The sequence below is a fragment of the Channa argus genome, chromosome 20, assembly GCF_033026475.1.
Source record: "Channa argus isolate prfri chromosome 20, Channa argus male v1.0, whole genome shotgun sequence".
NCBI classification, from domain to species: domain Eukaryota; kingdom Metazoa; phylum Chordata; class Actinopteri; order Anabantiformes; family Channidae; genus Channa; species Channa argus.
The window spans coordinates 3,911,238-3,934,155 of record NC_090216.1 but is presented as its reverse complement, the minus strand read 5'-3'; the positions used below and the strand labels follow the sequence as shown (position 1 = coordinate 3,934,155).

The window sequence follows — 22,918 nt, the reverse complement described above, 5'->3', positions numbered from 1 at the left end:
TATGTCAAGGCTGTGTTATAGGGAAATTGCAAGGTTCTATTAGTCTCCAAAGATAAAGTAAAATATTAAAATGTAAACTCAAAATGTACTTTTAGGAACAGAAATTGTATGTTGCTAATATTTTTTACTTTCTAGCTTGAAAAGACTGACACTGTGTAGTCAATCAGGGGAGCAGCTCCTTTGATTATCTTTCCTGCTGTTATTAAAGATTAAGCGCGTGCATCATTAAATGACTACTAAACCCCCCCATAATGGAGCCAACACAAAAAAAGTAGCTGCACAGCAGAGCATGATGTGGTAAAACGTGATAAAGTGTCACGATAATGTGCCGTGTAAGATGCCTCAGTGATACAGCAGACATGATAAAGTGATGTGGGCTTTTAATCCATCACGCATCATGGAGGCCCCTGCCCCATAGATGGCCCGAGTCCGCCCCTGCCCCATAGACGGCCTGAGTCCGCCCCTGCATGTTAACAGTGATTTAATTACAGATATTTAACAGAGGGTCGTTTATCTCATTCATCAAGTTTCAGTCTTTATTCTTTTTAATCACGTGGTCTGAAGAGTCTGGGATTGGAGAGGTACCTCCCAAACAAAGATGCTGGCGTGTTATAAAACAAATGTTTTTTAGAGATATTAACGGTTACTTCTGTCTGAATGTGCTGACAATTTGGCACTTTTCTTGGTCTGCTGGGGCTAAAGCTGGGGGGGTCTGGGGGGTCAGCGGGGTCCCGAGGCGGCCCAGCAGCAAAGTTCACCCTCCGTGGCCCCACAAAAAGCAGTTGCAGTCATGCCATGTCATATATTAGAATAATACTCGTGAATAATGAAGTAAGGAAAGTTGATCCAAAGCAGCACATGGGATCCGCCTCTGAAGGCTGCGCACCTTTAGGAGGAAGTGATCCTCCCACTGTTTGCTCTTTTGCACAGCAGACTCGAAGTAGAAGCTTTCGGGCCGTGTAAATAGTTTTTTTCTTTGTTTTTCTTTTTTCTTTTTTGTTTTCACGCTTATGGTCACAAACGTTAGCGTCAGCAGTTAACGTCTTTCCAGCGGCAGCTTGTTGGGAGTTTGAACTGAAGTCGCGTTAGGAGGTAAGAGTCCTGCTCCTGTCAGCTGATGACGCCATATGTTCGTGCTTTTCACAGCATTATAAGACACTTTGACACTTAGCAAGCGTGAACTCCATTTAAAGACGTTGCTTAAAGTTCGTTCTGAGGCGCTGTCTGCGCGTAAAAGAAGCGCTTCCTGTGCGGTTTAAGGCGGAAAATGTATTTTTACCTTCTTGACAGCTGCGGCAGAACAAAACAAACCAGTTCAACTTTCACGCGGAACATAAAATGACACCTAAAATACATTGGTGTGAGGTCACTGCATAGACTAAATAAGAATAAACTAGATTGTGTCTAGATGCATGTAGCCCATCTAGTTGACTAATATTGAAACCATATTAGTCAGTGTTTGGATGATCTGAAGGAAATGACTCCTGGACTGAAAATCCAAAACAAGAACTGCTGTATTTCTTTGTTTGTGAAATGTAAGAAGACACCGCACAATCCTGTGGCAGGTTTTCTGTCACTGTGGCACTTTTGTTTCTGGTCACTCCCACTCTGTGGACTCTGCTCACATCCTGACTTGTCGTGCAAGAATTGCTCATTTAACAGAAGAGAGCTGGGTTGTGCAAAGTGTAAATTAGTCACAAGTGAGTGTGAGTTGTTGGGTGGATTCTCCAGTCATTTTGGTGCCTTGTTTTTGTTCTGCAGGATCAACCTTGTCTTTCGTTGGTGTTATGGACACTTCACCTGCTCCTGATCTGAAAAGCGGGATGGAGAAGGTGAAGATCCTGAAGCAGTTTCCTCCCTACGGTTGCGTTAATGGAGAAATTGCAGGAGACACCTGCCCCACATGTCGTGGCACTGGCCGAATACCCAGAGGTTGGTTCCTTCCCTCGTGCTTTCACTTCACATTCAACAATAGGGGAACTAAGTCAAATTGAAAAACAGCTGTAAGCACGCAGCTGATTATGCTGTAACACTTTCACATTGAGATTGTGAAAAAATAATTTTGCAGACATTTCCTTTGTTTGTATCGACAGGCCAGGAAGACCAGCTAGTAGCTGTTATACCATGTAATGATGTAAGGCTGAAACCCAGACACACGTAAGGATTCATTCACGTACATCTTTGCCATTTTATGCCACTTGGTGATTTCCCTCCTCTACATTCATTAGTCGGTAGCTACTTTGAAACTATGTTTTCTACGTAAAACACAAGTTTTGAAATGCTAAAATAAGATGCAGTGCTGCAGAGAAACAATAAAAAAAACAGAAATTAAATTAGTCTACTGTCACAATCAAATGCAGCTTTATTTTTTTATTCTGAGTACGTTTACTTGTGAAAATTAAGCAGAATTTGCTAGTAATACTTTTACGTACGGTAATGACACTTTCAGTTCATGTACAGTTATGTCCAAAACTTTCCATCCCTGTTCTTTCAAATGGCAGAAAGATGATTTTTAAACTGATGAAATTTATTACACTCCTCAAATGCTTGTGTTACTTCTGATGGATGAAGGAACATCAACTGTGCTTGTGTACTTGTGTTTTTGTATTGTAGTATTATTACCTTTACTTAAGTAGAGGATCTGAATGCTGAATCACCCCTGAATGCTTGATGGTGAACAAGGGGTTTTGAATTATACTGATGAAAATCTTTTGTTTCTGTTTGCAGTATAAATATATTTTGTACAAAACTAAATATATATGCATATTTATTGCACTATGTGTAGGTTTTGTCTCCAGGTGCACATCAGAGCACTGGATGTTTGTAATTGTTGCACCATGTGACCTTTTTAACATGCATGTTACCTGTTTGTACTGCGTTTCAGGAAGCTCTACGTGTGCATCTCCATGGCTGCGTGTCTCCTTTTTTGCTGTCTTATCCTCTTTTTCCTCTTCCCCCGGAGCGTCACTCTGTCGCCAGTGTCCGTGCTGTCAGTCATGGTGTACTTCACCTCAGGAACAGTGGAAATAGGAGTCACAGTAAGTAGTTCAGAAGGCAGCAAGTTAGATATCAGTGTGTGTGTGTGGTCACTTCATTTCACTTTGATCAGACAGCTGTTGGTCTCACACACAATTTCTTTTCACACATACACGCACACACTGTGGGGAAGGGATGATGGTATCAAAAGCCATTTAGCTTAGCCGTACAAAAAAGAAACAAGATCATTTGCATGTTAACAATACTTTCAAGTTATCACAAAGAAAAGCAAAAGCACTAAGCAAACATCTATGTGTTAATTGAGTCAAATTGATACTCCAAAAAAAACCCCCACAAAAAGCAACTTCTTCATCTGGGTAACAGGCACAAGTCAATGCAACGCTTTGGCGACCCTGAACTCACGGGATGAGCCGAAAGGACAAAAAAAAACAAAACATACACAGTGTGTCTCTATCTCTTAGCCTATTACTTCCCTAAATGAGGAATTGTCCTTTTTGGGAAAACAAATTTGCTCCAAATTGGATCCGGAAATAGGTGCAGCAGGGTAGAGAAATAAATAAAAGAAGTTGAGCATTTCTTTAAAAAGAAATAGAGTAGATCCCCACAAAGTGGTTGCACCTGTGTGGTGCAGCCTTGTAGCTGTAGTCAGCTTGTAGTACGACTACTTTGTCCAGGGCCCTCGCACTCTGTCTGTCGGCATTTTGGCAGCATGTTTGAATTCTACGCAGTCATTAGCTCGTAGTCAGTGGGAAACCTGTCGATCTGGTTTCTAGTATCAATGTATGTGGTGTAGCCAACAACCACGAGAGCACGCAGTAGTTTTGCATGAGCCCCCTGTGGTGCTGAGATGTACGTATTTTATTTTTCTGGGTTTTACTGAGTCACTGTGTTTTTATTGTGCATGTCTGAATTGCTCTCACATGACTGTTGTTGTGTGAAGCACAAAGTTCCCTGAGACCAGTCAAGGATGGACATGGTGGATTGCTTGCACCTGACCAGCTGTGTGTGTGTGTGTGTGTGTGTGTGTGTTTCCTCCTCTAGAATCTTGTCAACATCACCAATGAGAACTTTGTCCCAGTTCAGATTGTGGAGTTAGACATTCAGGGCCTGGTTAGTGGCGCCGTTTGTGGTAAGGACAAGATTTCAAATATGACGGCCATCCAGTCCCGCTCGCAGAAATCGGTGAGACTTTCAAGATGATGCACGATAAAACACTCTGTACTGCTGATGTGTTTTGTTCTGCAAAAGTATCCTCTTTCTCTGTTATCAACTCTTGCAGTACACCGTTCCGATGCACTTAACTATCAAGGATAAAGGCTTAAAGTAAGTTTGAAATCATTGTTTCTAACACAAAAGACAACACCATGTCCACCATTAGTGTTTGTGTGTCTGACTTCATCAACCGTCCACACGTCAGCTCCTCTTTTCCTTTTCAGTAATTACTGCAAGTCAACCTCTATCAAGATTCGCACGCTGTTTCTGGAGCTGCAGTAAGTGTCAGTCTATATTCACACTTTATCATATCTGAAACCTACAAGTGTGAAAAGCCTCCGTTTGCAGAGCGCAGGGTCTTGACCTCCAACAGCCGTTCATTCAATCAGAAATGTTAATTAACCTTTAAGAAAACACGTAAGGGGACATAAACTCTGGCCTTTTAATTTTTATTCATTTTATTTGTGACTGCAAACAGCTCAGCTTAGTTTCGCGCTTGCTTGTGGGAACATCAGAACGGAAAGGTCTCGCTGAGGTTTCCGCTTGGCAGCTTACCTTGGTCACACCATTCAACCACAATTTAAGCTACAGCAGCATTATTATAGCTCATTTAACAAACTCAACGGTCTATAAATGGTTTACTGATGCACAACAAAACGCTTTTTTTTTGTTTTAAACTAGTGACAATAAAACCAACAATTAATTATCTCTGGTAAGTAGGAAAATCCCTGTCAGTCCTTGCACAGCTTCCCCTGCACATGTGTGACTGGTGTGTCGAGCTTTCCGGAAAAAGTGTAAATGCACTGATTGTAAGCTGTTAAAGTCAGATAACCATCATTAATGTTTCAGCCCACCTTATAAATAAATTCACTGTCTTTTACTTTAGTTCTTGGACTGTACCAGCTCCCGAGGGAAATATCTGGCTCTTTAGCACAGTAAGATTCAGAGGCCTGTAAATACAAACACCGATCAGGCTCAACGTTATGACCACCTGTGCAATGTCATGCATTCCAATACAGCAGCTCTGCCATGAAGGTTGTAATTTCTCGGTTTTAGGGCTTGAAACTGTCACAAAGGTGATAATTGGTCTTTTATTGAGATCAAGTGGCTGGTGGAGTTGTACTGGAGTACATGATAAGAAGAGGTGGTTCTAAGGCTTTTGCCGTCTTATCAATTTTAAATATAATGTCCAAAACGTTAGAACTGCCTCCTCTTATAATTCAAGCTAAAAACTGAGAGATGATAACCTTGTAAAAGTAGAATTCATGGATTGCATTAGATTGTACAGGTGGTTATAATGTTATGACAGATCAGTGTACATGTGTGTCTGTGTGTTGGTGCTGGGGAAGTTGTGCACCCTGGGATCATCGGGGTTTTTTTAGTGTAAATCGCGGCCTATTGATAGCAGTAATGAGTCTGATGCGAGGGCAGTTTGTGGGTCGGAATAGCAAAAAAACCTTTGGTTGTAACTTGGGGATTACATGTACGTGTACAGATTATGGCAGTAAACCTTCGCTTTTTTTAATGCATGCAGTGTAGCAGAGCAGGGCGAGGTGGAGCAGGGTGGATTGATTTGGAATCGCATGCTACCACTGGGCTAATTTCCAAGCTGTAGCTTTTCTAAGCATCCGTGTTCGTAAACGCTGGAGCTCCAATACGAAGGTGCGCCGTCCGCTCACTAGTGGCACGACGCCCGATTTATGGAAAAGAACCGCATCGAAAAATATTTGAGGCGCTTCCATATTAATAGCCTACAATCACAAATAAGGGTTCTGAGTCATCTTTCAAACAATGAAAGCCCAATTCTTTTGCTTCGACTGTTCACGTTTAATAAGTGCACCTGACTACTACCTGGAGTCTCTCATACACTTTTCTTTTTCCACAGAATGACGATGAATATTTCCTATCTCTCTCACACGGAGCAGGTGTCTATGGAAACCTTTGAGTTTATTGACTGTGGCAACAATTCCACGATCCCACACCCTGTTACACAAACAAACTGAGTGGCAGCGTGGCATCATGAACTCTGCTGTATAAGATGTGTGAAGGTTAACTTTGGTGAACAATGCATCTTATGTTATCCTGTATGTCGTTTTAGCATACCCCAAGACTTCAGAATCCATCACTACAGTGCTGTACATGTAATATGTTGACGCTTCAAACTGTCAAATCTTGGCAAGAGTGTGAACTGTTTTGTGTTTCACATCCGCCCGTAAATCTGTGTTACAGATAAAATGGTGTAAAAGTGCGTGAAACAAGCTCTGAAATCCAAAATGTGAAAACTACTTTGAATTGAAGATGTGTAAATGTTGTAAAAATATGAGCGATCCCGAGGTTTTTAAGAGCTATGTCTTTGGGGCGGATGCCATAGGTGATGAAAACAGGATGTTGATCTCCGATGTTCTCGAGCAACAGGTGGCATTTAAGGTTTAGGATGTTAAATTTGTATTCATGTTAATGTACAGGGATTTACACAGCCTACACAAATGTACTGTTATTATATTAAATTTGCCTTATTGCCAACAATTATTCAGTGCCAGAGGTGGCTTTTTTCTACTGATATCAAACTTACTCTTGCTAATAAATTAAAGTCTATACTAATGTAGTACATTTAGCAGTAATAATATGTGCTATGAAGCTCTGGCTCATTAAAGAACACAATTATCACAGGCTTTTGAAGTGGTGTCAATTTGTGCACTGTAAAGAGGAAACTCACACTTTGTGATGAATGACACGTGGTTTCTTTATGCAAAGTAGATTCGGAGTTTAAACGTGTGTTGAGCTGCTTTTGATTCTCATTAAATCAGGGGTTTTAAGTGCACACGATTCATGGGCCACGCTCGTCTGTGCAGCTCGTTGTTTCACCGGCAGGCGGCGCGGTGTCACCGTCCAGGTGGACGTGACGTCACGCGGGGCGTGAAGCGCCGCTTGCTCGGGTCTCTCCACATCCAGATCGCCCTCCTCAGAGCTGCTGCAGGAGCGGAGCAGGTGGGGCCGAGACCCGCCGACACAAACATCATTCGCTGCCGCTATGGATTCGTTTGTCGCTTGGGTGATGGATTCAGCGGGCAGCGTCCAGGTACGAGCGAGTCCTGGAAGGAGGACTCGGAGTATTTCTCTCCGGTTATGCAAACAGCACGCATTTTTTATTGTATTTCATTTTATGCCACCGTTTGTTCAGTCTGCTTATACCTTAAAGTTCACCCTCCACAGTAGTGAAGCGGTTTAATATGTTGAAGCTCTGGCTTTTATTCGCTCAACTGAACATCGTGTGAAAAAAACATGCAGCAGAAACTAGATCGATGGGTTTCGGGCTGGAGAGGAGGAAAACTAAGGTGGCGTATTCCCAATGGACCAATTTCAAATGCAACCAAGCAAGAGACATATGCATTCAGGATTCTGCCTGTTGAATGATGCATTAGTTTGGGGCTCATGAGGAAAATAATATCATCCTGTAAACATGCAGTGGGTATTTTCTGTCCGGTAGCAGCTGTTTGATGGGTAACAAGATGTCAACAACAACCGGATTATTGCAGCAGCAGCAGCCCTCACAGACACTGAAGACATGTTATCCATCCACTGTATTGAAATCAGTCTGCACAGAGAAGAAGCTTTCCAGGTTTAGCAGGCTTAGGAGGATTAGGTCTAACAAATAGGGAGAAACTAGATAGACAGTTCTCTGCTGGTTTACCATAAAGTGATGCATGTCAGCTGTGAACCACCATGTTGATGGTGCCCATTGAAGTACTTTGAAGTAATTTGCTTCCACTGATAATCGCTGTGAATTAAAACTGCAAATGCATATTCTTTAAGCACGTTGTCTTCTCTTTCCAATGGTAACTCCGTCTCTGTGTGTGTTTTGATAAGGTCTCCAGCACCATCTGATCTGATCTTGAGCACGGAGTGCGAATGCTAATCTCCCGAAAAGGGATTAAATCAGGAATCTGCCATCTCACCTCAGCTGAGTAGGTGCGAATTGCCGGCTGGAATCATGGGGAACCATCTGACCGATATAGCTCCCGCCACACAGTTCCTGCCAAGCTTCCACTCTCTGCATGTGGTGGTAATCGGGCTCGACTCAGCGGGTAAAACCTCCCTGCTCTACAGGCTCAAACTGAAGGAGTTCGTGAAAACAATCCCCACCAAAGGATTCAACACGGAGAAGATCAAGGTGACAGTGGGGTCGTCTCGGGCCATAAACTTCCAGGTGTGGGACGTGGGAGGGCAGGAGAAGCTGCGCCCGCTGTGGAAGTCTTACACCCGGCGGACGGACGGGATGGTGTTTGTGGTGGACTCCACAGAGCTGGAGCGGATGGAGGAGGCCAAAGTGGAGCTTCATAAGATCACCCGCACCTCGGAGAACCAAGGGGTTCCTGTGCTCGTCCTGGCCAACAAACAGGACGTGGGTTCAGCTTTGTCAGTCACCGAGGTGGAAAAACTGCTGTCTGTCCACGAACTGAGCATGTACACGCTGCATCACGTGCAGGGCTGCAGTGCCGTGGACGGACACGGACTCCAGTCGGGGATGGAGAAACTCTATGACATGATCCTAAAGAGGAAGAAGATGGTGAAGCACAACAGGAACAGAAAGAGATGAACTGTTCATTCAGACAGTCATAACCTTGGGAGATTTATCCACTGTTGAGGGGCTTCCAAGCTTAAAGGACACCTTTACTGATTTTGAACTTGCTTCCTATGGTTCTAGTTTGGGTGGAACTTCTACATAAATGACGTTAAGCTTCCCATTGACTTCCCTATATGAAAATATTTCTCTACCATTAGCTGAAAAAGGCCTCCAGATGACATCACTTGGAGGAGCCTTCCGCTCAGATTATGCCATCTTGTTGCTCACACTATGGAGCTTGTAAACATAGTCATGCTGCTTTTCCAGAGCTCCCCCAGATGACATCATCTGAACTCCTAAGGATAGAATCTGGAGGAGTTTTTCAGCTAGAACTGGAGAAATATTTGAGGGAAGTTCAAAAGCATTAATGTACATTTTCCCCCTAAACTAAAGCCATAGAAAGAAAGTCGAAATTTGGTGAATTTGCAGGAGCCATTTGTGCCATCACAACAACAAGAACACACGACCTTAGGGTCACAAGGAAGGAATCTGCTCATAATAACTAAATGAGTGTTGCAACATTGTTCTTTCTTCTGCAGTGATGCAGCTGGAGGAACTTTGCTAGCAGCAAGTCATCACTAAGTTCTCCAAGCTGGTTTTAAAGAACACATTTGCCCGTAGGACTAATACGTGACTAACACAATAACATGCACATGGCGAGTATTTGGGGAACACAAGCTTGCACATATTTTGCCCTATAGTTTTTGTTCAACAATGTACGAAAGATATTTATTTCACATTTTTTTGCTGGACAGAGAGACTTTTTTTTGTAAATGATAAGCGGTGATGGAGCACCAAATGATATTCAGCTTGATTGCCAGGGAACAGGGATCTTAAGTGCATTTCCTTCATGGCCACAGAGGTTATGTTTCAGCTATTATAAAAATAGTGTTTATACAAATTGTGCATTTTTGTAACACTGAAGACTTAATAAATCAAAGCAGTGTACAGAACATTCATTGTTGTAGTCAATTGAACTGGATAAATGAACCTCCGGCACAGTAAGTCAGTAAAGGATCACATTTCTATCTGTGTGTGAGGAAGGATTCTAGCATTTCTAGCTCATTGTTTGGGATTTACAGCCAACAACTTTACAGTTTGGGTTTTCTCTCCCAGTTGTGGTGTTGGTTTAGTTGCAGCAGGCTGCTTTCTGACTGTGCTCAGCATAAGACAGAAGAACAAAGTTAGAAACATCACGGAGCATTTAGAAGAATAAGGAGCCGGATATTTAATCCTTCGGGAGCTGGTAGAGACCAAAATCCGAGCTCAAAGAAGAGTCATTTACTGCAGGTTTAAATGTTTATATGACCTGAAAGACACTGATTGGACTTGAAAGTGATCTTCCACAATTTGAGGTCCTGAGTTGTGACCCTCTTTCCCATTCATGTGTTAATCGCGCACACAAACAATCTATTACTTCGATACCCGCATTTTAATGTGGCAGCTGCTGTAATGGCAGCGCTTCGTGTCGGGCGAGGGGGTTCAGTGGTGAGGTGGTTCAGTCGTGTTGTGTGGTCATGTGTGATTGAACCACCTGAGGCCCACAGCAGCGGACACTCTGTTCCAACCACAAAGGAGAGGAGATGCTACCGATATTATGTAAGTCAGCGACACCACTCCTGATAGTAGGTTCTGGAACCATGATCTACCTGTATTCACGCTGCTAGAATAACATTAAAGAATATTTGTTCGGATGCAAACAAACACGATTTCCTTCTCCTGCTGTCTGTAATGTCGGATGCAAAACATAATTTTTATACAATGAGGGATTTGACTTAGGGTTTTTAATTAATCCTTCTTCCCGTTTGTGCAAATATTTACTCACAGACGTCTCTGTGCGAGGAACAAAAAACACTGTTTTTTAAGGTCATGTGTCACGTAACATTTTTTTTTTATCTCGGAATCATTTTGTGACCAATAGAAAGCGTCAGAGCTATCTGTAGAAACTCTGTAACTGTTCCATGTATATCTTTCTGCAACAAATACAAGGTCTAAACTACAGGTTATATGTTGTTGACCTGCAAATCATCAATTTGTGTGTGTGTGTGTGTGTGAGATCCTGCTGCGTATTTGTCTTGCTTGACATAATGAGATAATGATATGTTACCTACTAAGATGCCTCCTGCTGAATGTCAGTACAGACTTGAATGCATGCACATATGACAAGAATCACACACAAACACACACACGAGTACATCTTCTGCGACCTCAGCGTCCCCATTATTCACAACAGTGAGTTCATTAAAACTTTCAAGGATGTCTTTTGCAGAATCATCTTGACACAGCAGCTGGTCCCTGAATAAATTAGCATCACGATGCGATGCTTTCAGCAGCTGAGACACACTGTGGCCATTTGGAAGCGTCAATCAGCCAACGAAAAACACCTAGATTTCTGCGGACAGAGATTCTCTGCTCGGAGAAAAAGGTACAAGAGCCATTGTATTGCAGCTAAAGGAAGGTGCTGTGATGACAGCAGCGCACTGCACAGATGACTGAATTGGAGCCGCGATCCATCCGGTGGGTGGAAAACCTGAGGGAGCAGCGTGTGCGTTGTCATTTTCGCCTTCTCCCTCTGCTTATCTTTCTGTCACATACGGTACAGAGACACTACTGCTCCCTCTCCTGCCTCCTTTGTTTCTAATGGCAGCTGACAAGAAATGCGCAGGAGAGGGAAGCCTTGGGATTATATGTCAGGGCTCAGACGGGGGGAATCCTGCATCCTAGAGTGTCTTTCAGTGTAAATTGGAAAGAGAAGAGGATTTCTGTGTTTTTATTCCTATTTAATTGTACACAGAATTAATTTTGGATGTAACTGGCATCCGAAGGCTCCAGAATATCGTTGATACCGTTATTTGTATTCTAGGCATTAGTTTAAGTTGTGAACTGAAATGGCTAAAGAGGCACGAGATCGTGAATGTGAGCCTGAACTAAATGCAAGGCAAGGTGTTGATCGTAGTTTAACATTTTAATGGGGTGTTAAGCTGAAGCTTATAGGAATGTCACTTATTTTGCAAATAAATTGCCAAAGCTGACTTGATTATGGGGCTAGAGAATGAGTCAACCGATCTCTGATGTCGCAAGATATTCGAAATTTAAGTAAAAACAAAGAGCATCAACCTCACAGGGGTCGAGCCTCCGGGGATCAGGGATACCTGCAACTTTTTGTGCGCCGTTTCCATAACTGTTGAGGTTTTTCAATTGAACTAGAAGAGATGCGAACAGCAGGCAAGTGCATTTTTCTGAACTGGATTCAAACTAAGGATGCTGTATTTAACATTCAGCTGCCTGCACCCATTTGTAAAAAGTTTGGAGTGCTGGTAAATGGTCTGCTTCACATAGTGCTTCTACCTAAAGCGCTTTACAATTCCTTTTCTCATCCACCCATTCAAACACACACGCTCACACACTGATGACAGCAGCGGCAATGCAACCACCAGCAGCAATAGTTGTTGGAATATTTCAATCTAGAACAAAGTGGTGCACTGATTGTCAAACCATCGATGTGGCTGCAAGTACAAAAGCCGATTTCCTTCAGTCATGAAGGAATGTAAACGGTGCCATGTTTCAGTGTCCTCTCCTCAAAAACACATAAACTGCAAGCCTTTGTAAAAAAAAAACAGAAAAGTATCCAGATAAATAACAACAGGGCAATAATCTCTTTTTAGCCCCTCTGATGAAAAACAACGGGGCGCTGGGCACAAATCCAAGCCTCTTAACACGTCCTACAGGGGACCAGGCATAATTTTCCATCACCATGGCAACCTGAAGTCAGCAGGCACTAAAGGGTGACCTGAGAGGGCAGCGGTGGGGGTCAAATTGCTTTCTGTGGTTGGATGTCCAATCCAGCTGAGGTTACTGAGGGGGCATGGAGATTAGAAAAAGAGCCCTGGATCAATACTGGAATCCTGAGATCGCCACCTCACTCAATCCGTCTCTCTGTCCCTCTCTGTCTCTCAGCCTTATCTCTCCTCGGTCTGTTTTTAATCCTTTTCCGTTCAAAAGTTGTTGACAGGCCACGTTTTGTTTGCTCTTTCACTCTCCTTTGCCCTGTATTTTCTGGCACTGATATGTGAAAATATCTCAAATTTCATACAAACGGAGCCGATTTCCAAAACATCAACCTTGTCGACATCGCCGTGGATGCAGGGGGCTGGTTGCCCGTAGCAGAAAGGATGCGGGGTGAAGGTCTTTTGAATTTTCACCAGGGACAGGGTTTGTGGGAGGGCCGAATTACTTGCTTTGGCTTTTATTCCGGAAAGGTCACAATGCCACTTGGCCTTCAGTTAGAGCTGAGCCCGTTAAGACTGAATGGATGGGAAGGGATTGTGATGGACGCTGAAGGAGAAGAAAGAACAAACAGCGAGGCCATATTTCTTAGTTAGTTCCTCAGTGAGGAAGACAAGTCACAGTGGGCGGGGCTCCTTGTTCGTATCATATAGCCTTTACCTCTGAGCTGACCCCGCGCCACAGCACATGGATCAAATCAACGCCTTTATTCATCCCTTGCCACTGGCTAAAATACAATTATCATTTTCATTTTGTGAATAAAGGATCCGACATCAGGGGTCAGGGAGGCTTTTATTCCCATCCGCGCGCACTTTTCTTGCCCTGCAGATTGAGAGTCAAAGATGATTCATTGCTCGAGGGAGTCAATGATGAAATTACGGGCCGTGTATTTACTGTAATTTAAACTTTATGGCCAAACGTTTCAACCATGTGTTCAGCTGCGGGGGGGGATATTACTATGACTTCACGGATGATTTCTGCTCCTAAGGATTGAGATTCAACGCCCTTTTCAAGAACAACCTAGTGTGTTGTCTTGATGCACGGTGCTCGTGATTCGATGCATAATTGATGATTGCTAATCGATACTGCACTGCAGACAAATCACACGGAAAATAAAAGCACTTAGTACACAGACAATAAATACCATATTTAACATCTTCGTCCTACTTCGGCGGTGATTAATCCCACACAGACACCCAGGGTCTACCCCTGACCCCACACTAGGATTACCCAGAAACCCATCTGGCTTTTTCCAGCTCTTGGGGTGTAGACGAACAGTGCCTCCGAGCTGCAACCCGGACCAGTTTGAAACAGACATGCCGTGAAGTGCGGTATCAAGTTTAGAGCTGTCTATTTGTGTCAGTCTGGCAGCGGGTTGATCTGGGAATGTGCTGACTTGGGAATTATGTGGCCTGATTTATTGCAATGGAATGATTTACTGTAACAGAGGGAGGCATTAATAAAAGCCACCGTTAGTGTTAGACTTATGGTAGTGCGCGTACAGAGCAGATGCTTGAGCAGTTTTACGCCAAAACTCTGGGTAGTCTACTAACATAGAGTGCATTCATTTAAAGCTGCTTTAACTGAGAACAGTGTGACATCCAATGCATGTTGCAGTACTTGTTAGCTCAACAACAAATGTGATCCACTGACACACTCTCCATCATCTCTCCCCACATGACTTTTGTTGACATTACGTCCTGCCTGTTCGGCATTGGGGCCCCTGTGCTGTGACTCTCCCTTGGAGGCAGGACCAGCTGTAGTGACCGGTGTTTGGCTTTTGTTCAGTCTTACAGATAAGAAAGGCACGTGTGAGTGAAGCTGCACGTGAGCTCTGCAGCTCAAGGCAAAATAAATTTGTCTGGGGTTTTTGTTTTGGTCCACTTGACTTGACTTTCCTATCTGCTTAAGATTTAGGACTAGTAGAAAAACCTTCACAGTTCTTTCTTGAGCTTGTTGAAAGTTGACTTAACAATCTCAGCTCAGGTCTTCTTTAATTTTCATAGAAATATTTCAACTTTCCATGATGCTATTGAACATATATCTTGCTGCTCTACCTTATCTGCATGCGTTTGGTGATGAGGTTTATTCTCCCAAATCTGTTTTAACCTGGAATCAAATTAGTTTCGCGCCCACTGTCATGTTGGTTTTCTGATGTGGAGGAATACGGAGTCTCAAGCAGAGGTCTGTTAGGCCACTTGTGGCCATTGTGTGGAGCATCAAACACACAGACTAACAAGGCATCAGACAGCAGCAACCACAGCTAACAAAACACCCCAGTTAAACACCCCGACGTTGGGCAGTAAAACATCGAGATGAGTCTAAACCGTTGGAAATACAGACGAAAAGGAAGCAGACTTTATTGCAAGGTAAGGCTACATTTCCAAATATGTCATCGTGCTATTGGTAGCCGTCCAGCAACAGAGAGCCAGGATCCCTGCTTGAGGTTCTGACCCACTGCTAATTTCAATTCCATTGTTTGCGTCGGATTTTCATGGCTGCCAAAATCTGCAGGCTGGTAAATCCTATGTTGCACAACTACAAAAGAGATTACATGACAATGTTATTGGTGGACAAAAAAAGGCTTTTACTTAGTTCGATCTTTCTAATTATCATGTCATTGTTATTTAGTAATTTCAGGTTACATGCAACACTATCAACTAAAAACAATCACAAAGTCCCAAGAATAAAGACATCGTTCAGCTCTCTCAAATCCGGCGGTGTTGCTTTGGTTCTGTTAGGAGACGTCAAACTGGGAACGTTGCCAGGGATCACCGCTGGAACGAGACCAGGCCAGGCCACAAATAGCTTTAAGTGCCGTCTGGACAGGAGAGCTAATGGATTTTAACACCCTGCGTGTGCACACGTGCAGGTTCTGCGCAATGATTACGAAATTACACGTAACACGTTACCAATTTCTACGAGTTTTTTAAAAAGATGTGAGTAAATGTGAACGGTTTGCCACGTGCCTCCTCATCCTCCGTTAAGCAGGGAGTGCGGCTAATAATTCTACAAGTTAATTTTGTTACTCTGGCCGTAGCAGAATTCCTCGCTAACATCCCACAGTTGCTGTCCAGTGGCACCTGGACGTGCTTGGAGTTCTTGAAGTTCAGTCACCTCTCATCTGTTGGGGATTATCAGTTGTGTTCTGAGAACTGATCACAGCTGTAAAAACCATGTCCCGCATAACTCAGGCCTTTCTGACAAACGTTTGTCATGAAGCGCAATGTCGCCAATTTGCATGAAGGAGCGATTGATTTGAATTGTACCAACCTTTAACTATCTCCTTTTATGCCAGGGCTTCTCAATCCTGAGCCTCTGTTTGTTTTCCAACTAACCCAGCGCTTCCCACTGGTGGTAACATGGATCAGGTGTGTTCAGTCAATCAGAAGCTAGAAGATACAAATTCACTTCGTGTTGCCCTACTTCTCTCCCCAAGATGGTATATTCCAGCTTGTGCTACGACCCAACACACCTGATTTAGCTGACAGTGATGGTTATTATGAGTTAGTTGGAAAACCTAGTAGGGATCCTTGAGTACCAGGATTGAGAGGCACTGATTTTTGCAGATCTTGAGAGATCATGCGGAATTTTAAGACCTTCTAAGACCTTATTAGCAGGTTTGTGCAATGTCCTTCATTTACACTGGTATTTTTTCCACATTGTGAAAGGAAATAAAAAGGAGTCTTTGCACAAGTAGGCTTTTTATTACTGGCTGGGCATAATTATTTTCTAATGACACCAGGGTGCACACTTGAAACCATCATGCCATTTCCAAGGAGAGAAGGAAAGGCATAACCATTGTGTTGCCTGAGATACCCTTGAGATACCTAAGGAGGGAAGTATATAGAAAGCCATTGTGTGAATGCATTTTTTGGAATATGGCCTATTGCCTTCATTTAAATCACCCGACATGCAACATCCAATGATCTGTAACTGTGCAGAGGAGATCGGCTTAAACTGCTTCTGCCAGGCCTCGTTCATTAGCAACTTATTAAACCTCAATGGAAACTTGGAGGGTGCAACGGTGGGAGAAAAGAAACACCTCAGGCATCAGTTGAATTCAACTAAATACCCTGTCATTCTGTCAAGGGCATGCCACCGTTTTAGGGGGAATGCAGACGATCTGAGACTACAGCTGTAGCACTTGCTTTTTCTTGCATATACAGTGGGTCTATTAAGGCGGTACACACAATTTGCCTTCCCATTCATTATTTGGCAGCTGTGTTTTATCTGGCTTAAAGCAGACACAGTGGGGCTTGGAACATAAAAGCGGGAGGTGTGCATAAAGTAATATTTGCAGAGAAGGAGGAGAGTAAATATAATCTTTCAACCCAGATCTAATCTATTTTTATGCTTAGTTAAATCTGATTTCCACTTCCTAGAAGCAAAGAAGCAGCACGGGACGAGCGCACGACTTACTTGTCAAAGTCTGCTTACAGCTCAGCATATGTCAAGGGACAACATCACAGAAGGTCAACGTGGAGGACAGAGAAAGTGTGTATCGTCTTACCTAATGTATTGCACAGGGCACAGATGACAGGCAGAGGCCAGCAGTGACACAGGATACAGAGTAAAAGCTCTCCTGATGCCTCAGACACCGCAATGCAGAAACAATGCAGACTTTAAAAGAAAAGAGGAGAGAAGGAAGATACAGGTGCACACTGACACCGGTAACTGTCATTAAGGGGCATCGAATTACTGTTACTACACAAGCTCACGCTGGTACAACCGAATGAATATTAAGAATGCAAGAATGGTTCCTAGATCATTTTTACAAAGTGGGGAAAGAGATGATACATATGCAGTACAGTATGATGATTAATACGATAATGCAAGAATGTCGCTTCTTATGTTGTACAGCAAAACTTCACATTCACAGGGCCATAAGGGGCATAACATCCGAATAAGGTGTCCTCTAATTTTTAAAGGAGCAAAAGTCACCGTTGTTGACATGGAGTGGATGAGGAGGACAGCCATTCATAGGACAGAGAGCCTTTTAGTTCCCAGTTTGAATCCCATAGTCAATGCTGTTTCAAAATGTGCTTAAAGTGTTTAATTCGAATCAAAACCACAACCTCGCGCTAAACTGATCCAGGTTGTTTTTGTGTCTAAACCTGGTTTGTTGTTGTAATCATTATGACAAAGGTCTGGCACGTGATAACGGCCTACTAAGGTGACAAGAGCTGCTTTCACATGTAGACTGCAACCCTGAACTTCTCTAGACATCACCCAGAGGAGCTGCATATGACAGTGCAACTGTCTGGATCATGTGACCAGACATCACCTGGAGATTATCAATTGCCTGTTGTGTACTTCGGATGTGATACAACAACTCTGGACAATGTCTGGACCTGATTCTCTGGACATCTGTCTGTAGTTCATACACGACTCCAGTTCCAGAAAGAAGTTGGGACAATGTGTAAAACATAAATACAAACAGAATGCATTGATTTGCAAATGTGATCAGCCCATATTTTATTCACAATAGAACACAAACAACATGTCAGATGTTGAAATTTCACCATTTCATGGAAAACCTTAGCACATTTTGAATTTGATGGCAGCAACACATCTCAAAAAAGCTGGAACAGGGTGATGTTTGCCGTTGTGTAGCATCCCCTCTTCTTTTAACAACTGCCTGTAAACGTCTGGGAAGTGAGGAGACCAGTTGCTGGAGGTTTAGGACAGGAATTGCTGTCCCATTCTTGTCGGATGTAGTGTACTTCATAAAGGGAGTAGTGAATGAGGGAATGACACAGTTGTGCATATTTGTCTTTAATCTAATAACTAAATGAGTTTCAAACCTACAGAAATGTATCATGAGAAAAAGCTTGTCCAAAACCTCAAGGAGAACTTGCACTTTAGTCCAAGCCTCTTTAACCAGCTTGTTCACGTAACCTGTAGCTATTCGACTGCCCTCACTTTATCCTCAGTATAGCAGCACTTAACATCATTAGCACTGATTAACCAACATATTTGACCAAGCTATTTTTAGGTTGTCTGATTAGAAAAACCGCATTGTTGTAATTAATCTCCTACAAGGAGCTACAGTACTTTTTGTTACCAAACCATCAGTTTTTTCCTGGCAAAGCAGCATTTGGAGATGATATAACCAATAATATGGGAGCAGCTTATTAGAAGTGGAACCAAGTATCAACAATCAGAATGTATTTCAATGCTTTTACTATCAACAGCCTATTTTGCATAATATGCATTATACATGTGCTCAAAGTATCAAAGGCACTGGGCCATTACTCTTTGAAGAATGATAATTGGGATGTGCACAATTTGGTTTGTGGCAAATTCATTTATTATTAGTCTATGGGTGTACTACTGAGCGATTTTAATGCTTTTGTTGCCAATAGGAATTCAGCCGTGTGAGACTCCCGGCTTATAACTCGCCTACAGGCGGGAATCGGGGTCGCTCAGGGAACACAGTCAGACTTCACTCTGCACAGAGCAACAAACACGGAGTTCACGTTTTTATCCCAGAACTAGGTTGCTTCCTCGAATCTGCCCAGTAACAGTTATGCGGAGTGTACATGCATGTTGGTGTGCGTGTTTGGGTTTGATGGTTGTGTGCAAGCATGCATAAGTGTGCATGTTTGCATGTGCAGGCAACAGTGAGTGGGCTGAGGGGGATTGGAGGAGGACGGAGAGTGGGAGGAGAAGGAGGAGGCCAGTGGTAAAAAGCTTCAGCAAAAGCTAAAGATAGCACAGTGCTTGCAGGCATTCAGTGAAGCTTCGCTTTTTCTCTGTCAAGGTTACACACACATACACGCGGTGAGGGCATGAGAAGCCTTTTCTTCAGTGTAAAAGTGAAACCACTACACAGGTAACTGACAGAGTAACGTATGTTATTGTCCAAAATGTTTAAAAGTGCAGAACAGGCTTGGTCCAAAGCTAATGTGCCAAACTGGTGTGTATTATATCAGTGAAAGAAGTGGGTGTAAATCTATGGCGTGTTTACACCACACAATGTAGTATTTAGATTTTTTTTTCTTTCTTTTTTAGGGACAATACAAGTAAACATAGTTAAAATGAAGCAACCATGTATACAGAGCTTAAAGCACAAAGCCCCTGTCCCTGACATTTACATGAAAACAAATTCTACAAACAACAGAAAAGGTAATAACACGAATCAACATTTCCTGTATTTACTGTCTGCAATCCAGCAAACCAACCCAAGCTGTTGAGTGTGCACATCACTGATGTTGTTGTTTCAGCTTTGTAGTGAAAACACGATTTTCAATCGAAAAGTATCTTGTTCTATAATTCTGAAGCTTTTCCTGAAAGGTGACTGAAAGGTTAACTCCCACTTTCTGCCCCTCGGGTCTTCAGACCTTTACTTTACCATGTACAGTGCCTTGCAAAAGTATTCATACCCTTTGACATTTTCCACATTTTGTCACTTTACAACCACAAACGTAAATGTATTTTGTTGGGATTTTATCTGATAGATCAACACAAAGTTGTACATGAAGTGTGGCGTGCATTTGTATTCAGCCCCCCTGAGTCAATGCTTTAGTAAAACCACCTTTTGCTGCAATTACAGCTACAAATCTTTTGAGGTACATGTCTCTACCAGCTGTGCACATCTACAGAGTGAAACTTTTGTCCATTCTTCTTTGCAAAATAGCTCAAGCTCAGTCAGATGAACAGCCTGTGAACAGCAATTTTCCAGTCTTGGCACAGATTCTCCGCTGGATTTAGGTCTGGTCTTTGACTGGGTCATTGTGACACGTGAATATGCTTTGATCTGAACCAGTCCATCGTAGCTCTGGGTGTATGTTTAGTGTGGTTGTCCTGCTGGAAGCTGAACCTCCTCCCCAGTCTCAAGTCTTTTGCAGACTCTAACAGGTTCTCTTCTAAGGTTGCCCTGTATTTGGCTCCATCCATCTTCCCCTGAATTCTGGTCTCGTCTGACCAGACCACCTTCTTCCACATGTTTGCTGTGTCCCCCACATGGCTTCTGGGGACTTCTTATGGCTTTTTTTCAACAATGGTTCTTGCCACTCTTCTATAAAGGCCAGATTTGTGGAGTTCACGAAAAATAGTTGTCCCGTGGACAGATTCTTCCACCTGAGCTGTGGATCTCTGCAGCTCCTCCAGAGTTACCATGGGCCTCTTGGCTGCTTCACAATTATGTAACAGTTTGTGTTAGTCTATCACATTTTTCTGTGTCTTTTGTTTTTTTTGTTTTGTTTTTTTTGTTTTTTCGGCCTATCCTGTACGTTCAGGGTCGCCACAGCGGATCATTTGTCCGCACCTGGATTTGGCACAGTTTTTACGCCAGATGGGGATTCAGTGTCTTGCCCAGGGACACTTTGACATGTGGTTGGAAACACCAGGTCACGAACTTCCTACCCTATGGTCTATCACATAAAATGTCCTTGGTTTCCGATCCACCACCTTTAAAGTTTGTTGTGCAGTGGTTGTACAGTGATGTGTGCAGTGATCTTACAGACGTGGGACCAGGCGTCACAGTTATCATGTGATTTCACAATAAGACATTTGAGATCAAATCTTAGCATGCATGTACATTTGAGCTGCTTTAGAAGAAAAACAAGGTTTTATCATACAAATACAAACAGTTCATAAAGGTGCCGTCTGTTGCTTTGTAAATTCACTGTAACACTGAACTGCAGGTCTTGACAAAGGAAAAACTCCCCAAACAGGAGGCAATGTATTAAATATTGTTTTAAAGTTTTTTCACAACATTATGTGATCTTAAAGTTATAGTAAGCAGCCGAAGCTACCAACACGTTATGAATTAACAGTAAATAAGGCCTAAAAACCTTATTGACTGTGATACTGGTAGCCATAGCAACCAAATGTCTTGATAAATGGGATAAAATCCCCATAAACCTTGGATGGGGTCATGAAACCTTACCCCTGACACACTTTTGTCTCGCGGCTACCTAATATCAGAGTCAGACTGCACTGCATGAGATGATTTTATCCAATGCAGTGTTTCAGTGTCCCCTCCAACAATGACAACAATACCACAAACAGTGTCAGATAGTTAAGAAACAGGGTTTTTCTATCTGTCCTCTAAAAGACTAAGGTTTGCCTGTGGGGGAAAGTGGTGTGTATTTGCTGAGGAGGAAGAAGGTTATCAGTTTGCCCAGATGTTAGTGGGTTAAAAAGTGCTACAGCCTTGTTTCAGCGAGTTATGAAACAATGAAAAGTGGGTTGGGAAACTCTAAGAATACAATTGAAAGCTCCAACCTGTTTTATAGGATCTACGTCACGTGAAGGATCTTATTTACAATTCATAATGTTACTGTTATGAATCGCTGTAATGGAATAAGGGATTATGGGTAAAATGGTGGTGGTGCTCACTGAGCACCACTCGGAAGCAAAGATGCTGCTCAGATGATGTATCTTACTGACTTATCCTTTAGTGCTGCCATGATGTAAACTTTATTGGATTGAATACAATGGAACAGAAATACATTTTACCTTCAGGATGAATTATGAAAACATCAGTGATGCTACTTTTTTTTTGGTCAATGTTCTGACCAAATGCAATGAATGAAGTTGAAAGTCAGAGCTGGGAATGACACCTAAATTAAACATGTTCGAGTACAGCAGCCAGGTTAGCCCAGGGCACCACAGATAGATTTAAATCCACTTTGCGTTAGCTATTGTTAGCAACTTGAAAACCCAACTTTAGAATTTCTGAACGGAATCTCAGAGATTCCAACTTTCCAGTCCAGATGGAAGCCTCACATTTCAGAGGTAGAGTGCACTAGATGGGTTTAGGATGAGCAGTAGCAGAGATGTTTTTGTGTAACAGGGCTCCAACATTAACATTACTTCTTTGTTCAACACCATGGAGAATTTATTGAAATTCAGTCACTGGAAAAATGAATGGTCTGCAAGACTTTTCATTGCACGAGTGAAGTGATTTTTACATGTCAAAATGTCCACGTTACCTGTGTCCAGATCTTGAACTGTGATTTGACATGAAATCATTATTTCAGAAAATATTGTTGTAAATAGAAAACATGACGAAGAAGTAATTAAAGTATGATGTTATTAATCTGTAGGTTTTTATCGAAGGTTCTGAATTTATAAGTCACGTCAGAAAGCCCAGCAGACTGCTCAGACTGAAACTGACCTGCCCTTTAAGGAAAACACCCGAGGTCAGGACCCTCCTTCTCAACTGAAGGATTAATGTGGGACAGAATGACCACCCAGGAGAGACATGGAGTGGTGAGGGAGGCCAGACAGGGGCAGGTTTAGACACAGATTAAAAGTCTGCACACTGGACTAATCCTTATAAGCAGG

At 42.7% G+C, this 22,918-nt stretch overlaps 2 protein-coding genes across 2 annotated transcripts; both read left to right on the top strand.

Annotated features, from left to right (window-relative positions):
* Positions 1-728: 728 nt before the first annotated feature.
* On the top strand, positions 729-6,879 carry tmem106a (transmembrane protein 106A). The gene is made up of 8 exons (XM_067488644.1): positions 729-1,092; positions 1,762-1,932; positions 2,094-2,157; positions 2,885-3,038; positions 4,039-4,179; positions 4,277-4,320; positions 4,434-4,487; positions 6,095-6,879. Exons 2-8 carry the CDS (start codon positions 1,788-1,790, stop codon positions 6,210-6,212), a joined length of 720 nt encoding a protein of 239 aa, XP_067344745.1. The 5' UTR covers positions 729-1,092; positions 1,762-1,787; the 3' UTR covers positions 6,213-6,879.
* A 131-nt stretch (positions 6,880-7,010) lies between these two features.
* On the top strand, positions 7,011-10,838 carry arl4d (ADP-ribosylation factor-like 4D). The gene is made up of 2 exons (XM_067488645.1): positions 7,011-7,288; positions 8,077-10,838. The coding sequence occupies exon 2, from the start codon at positions 8,201-8,203 to the stop codon at positions 8,804-8,806; it is 606 nt and encodes a 201-aa protein (XP_067344746.1). The 5' UTR covers positions 7,011-7,288; positions 8,077-8,200; the 3' UTR covers positions 8,807-10,838.
* The last annotated feature ends 12,080 nt before the right edge of the window (positions 10,839-22,918 follow it).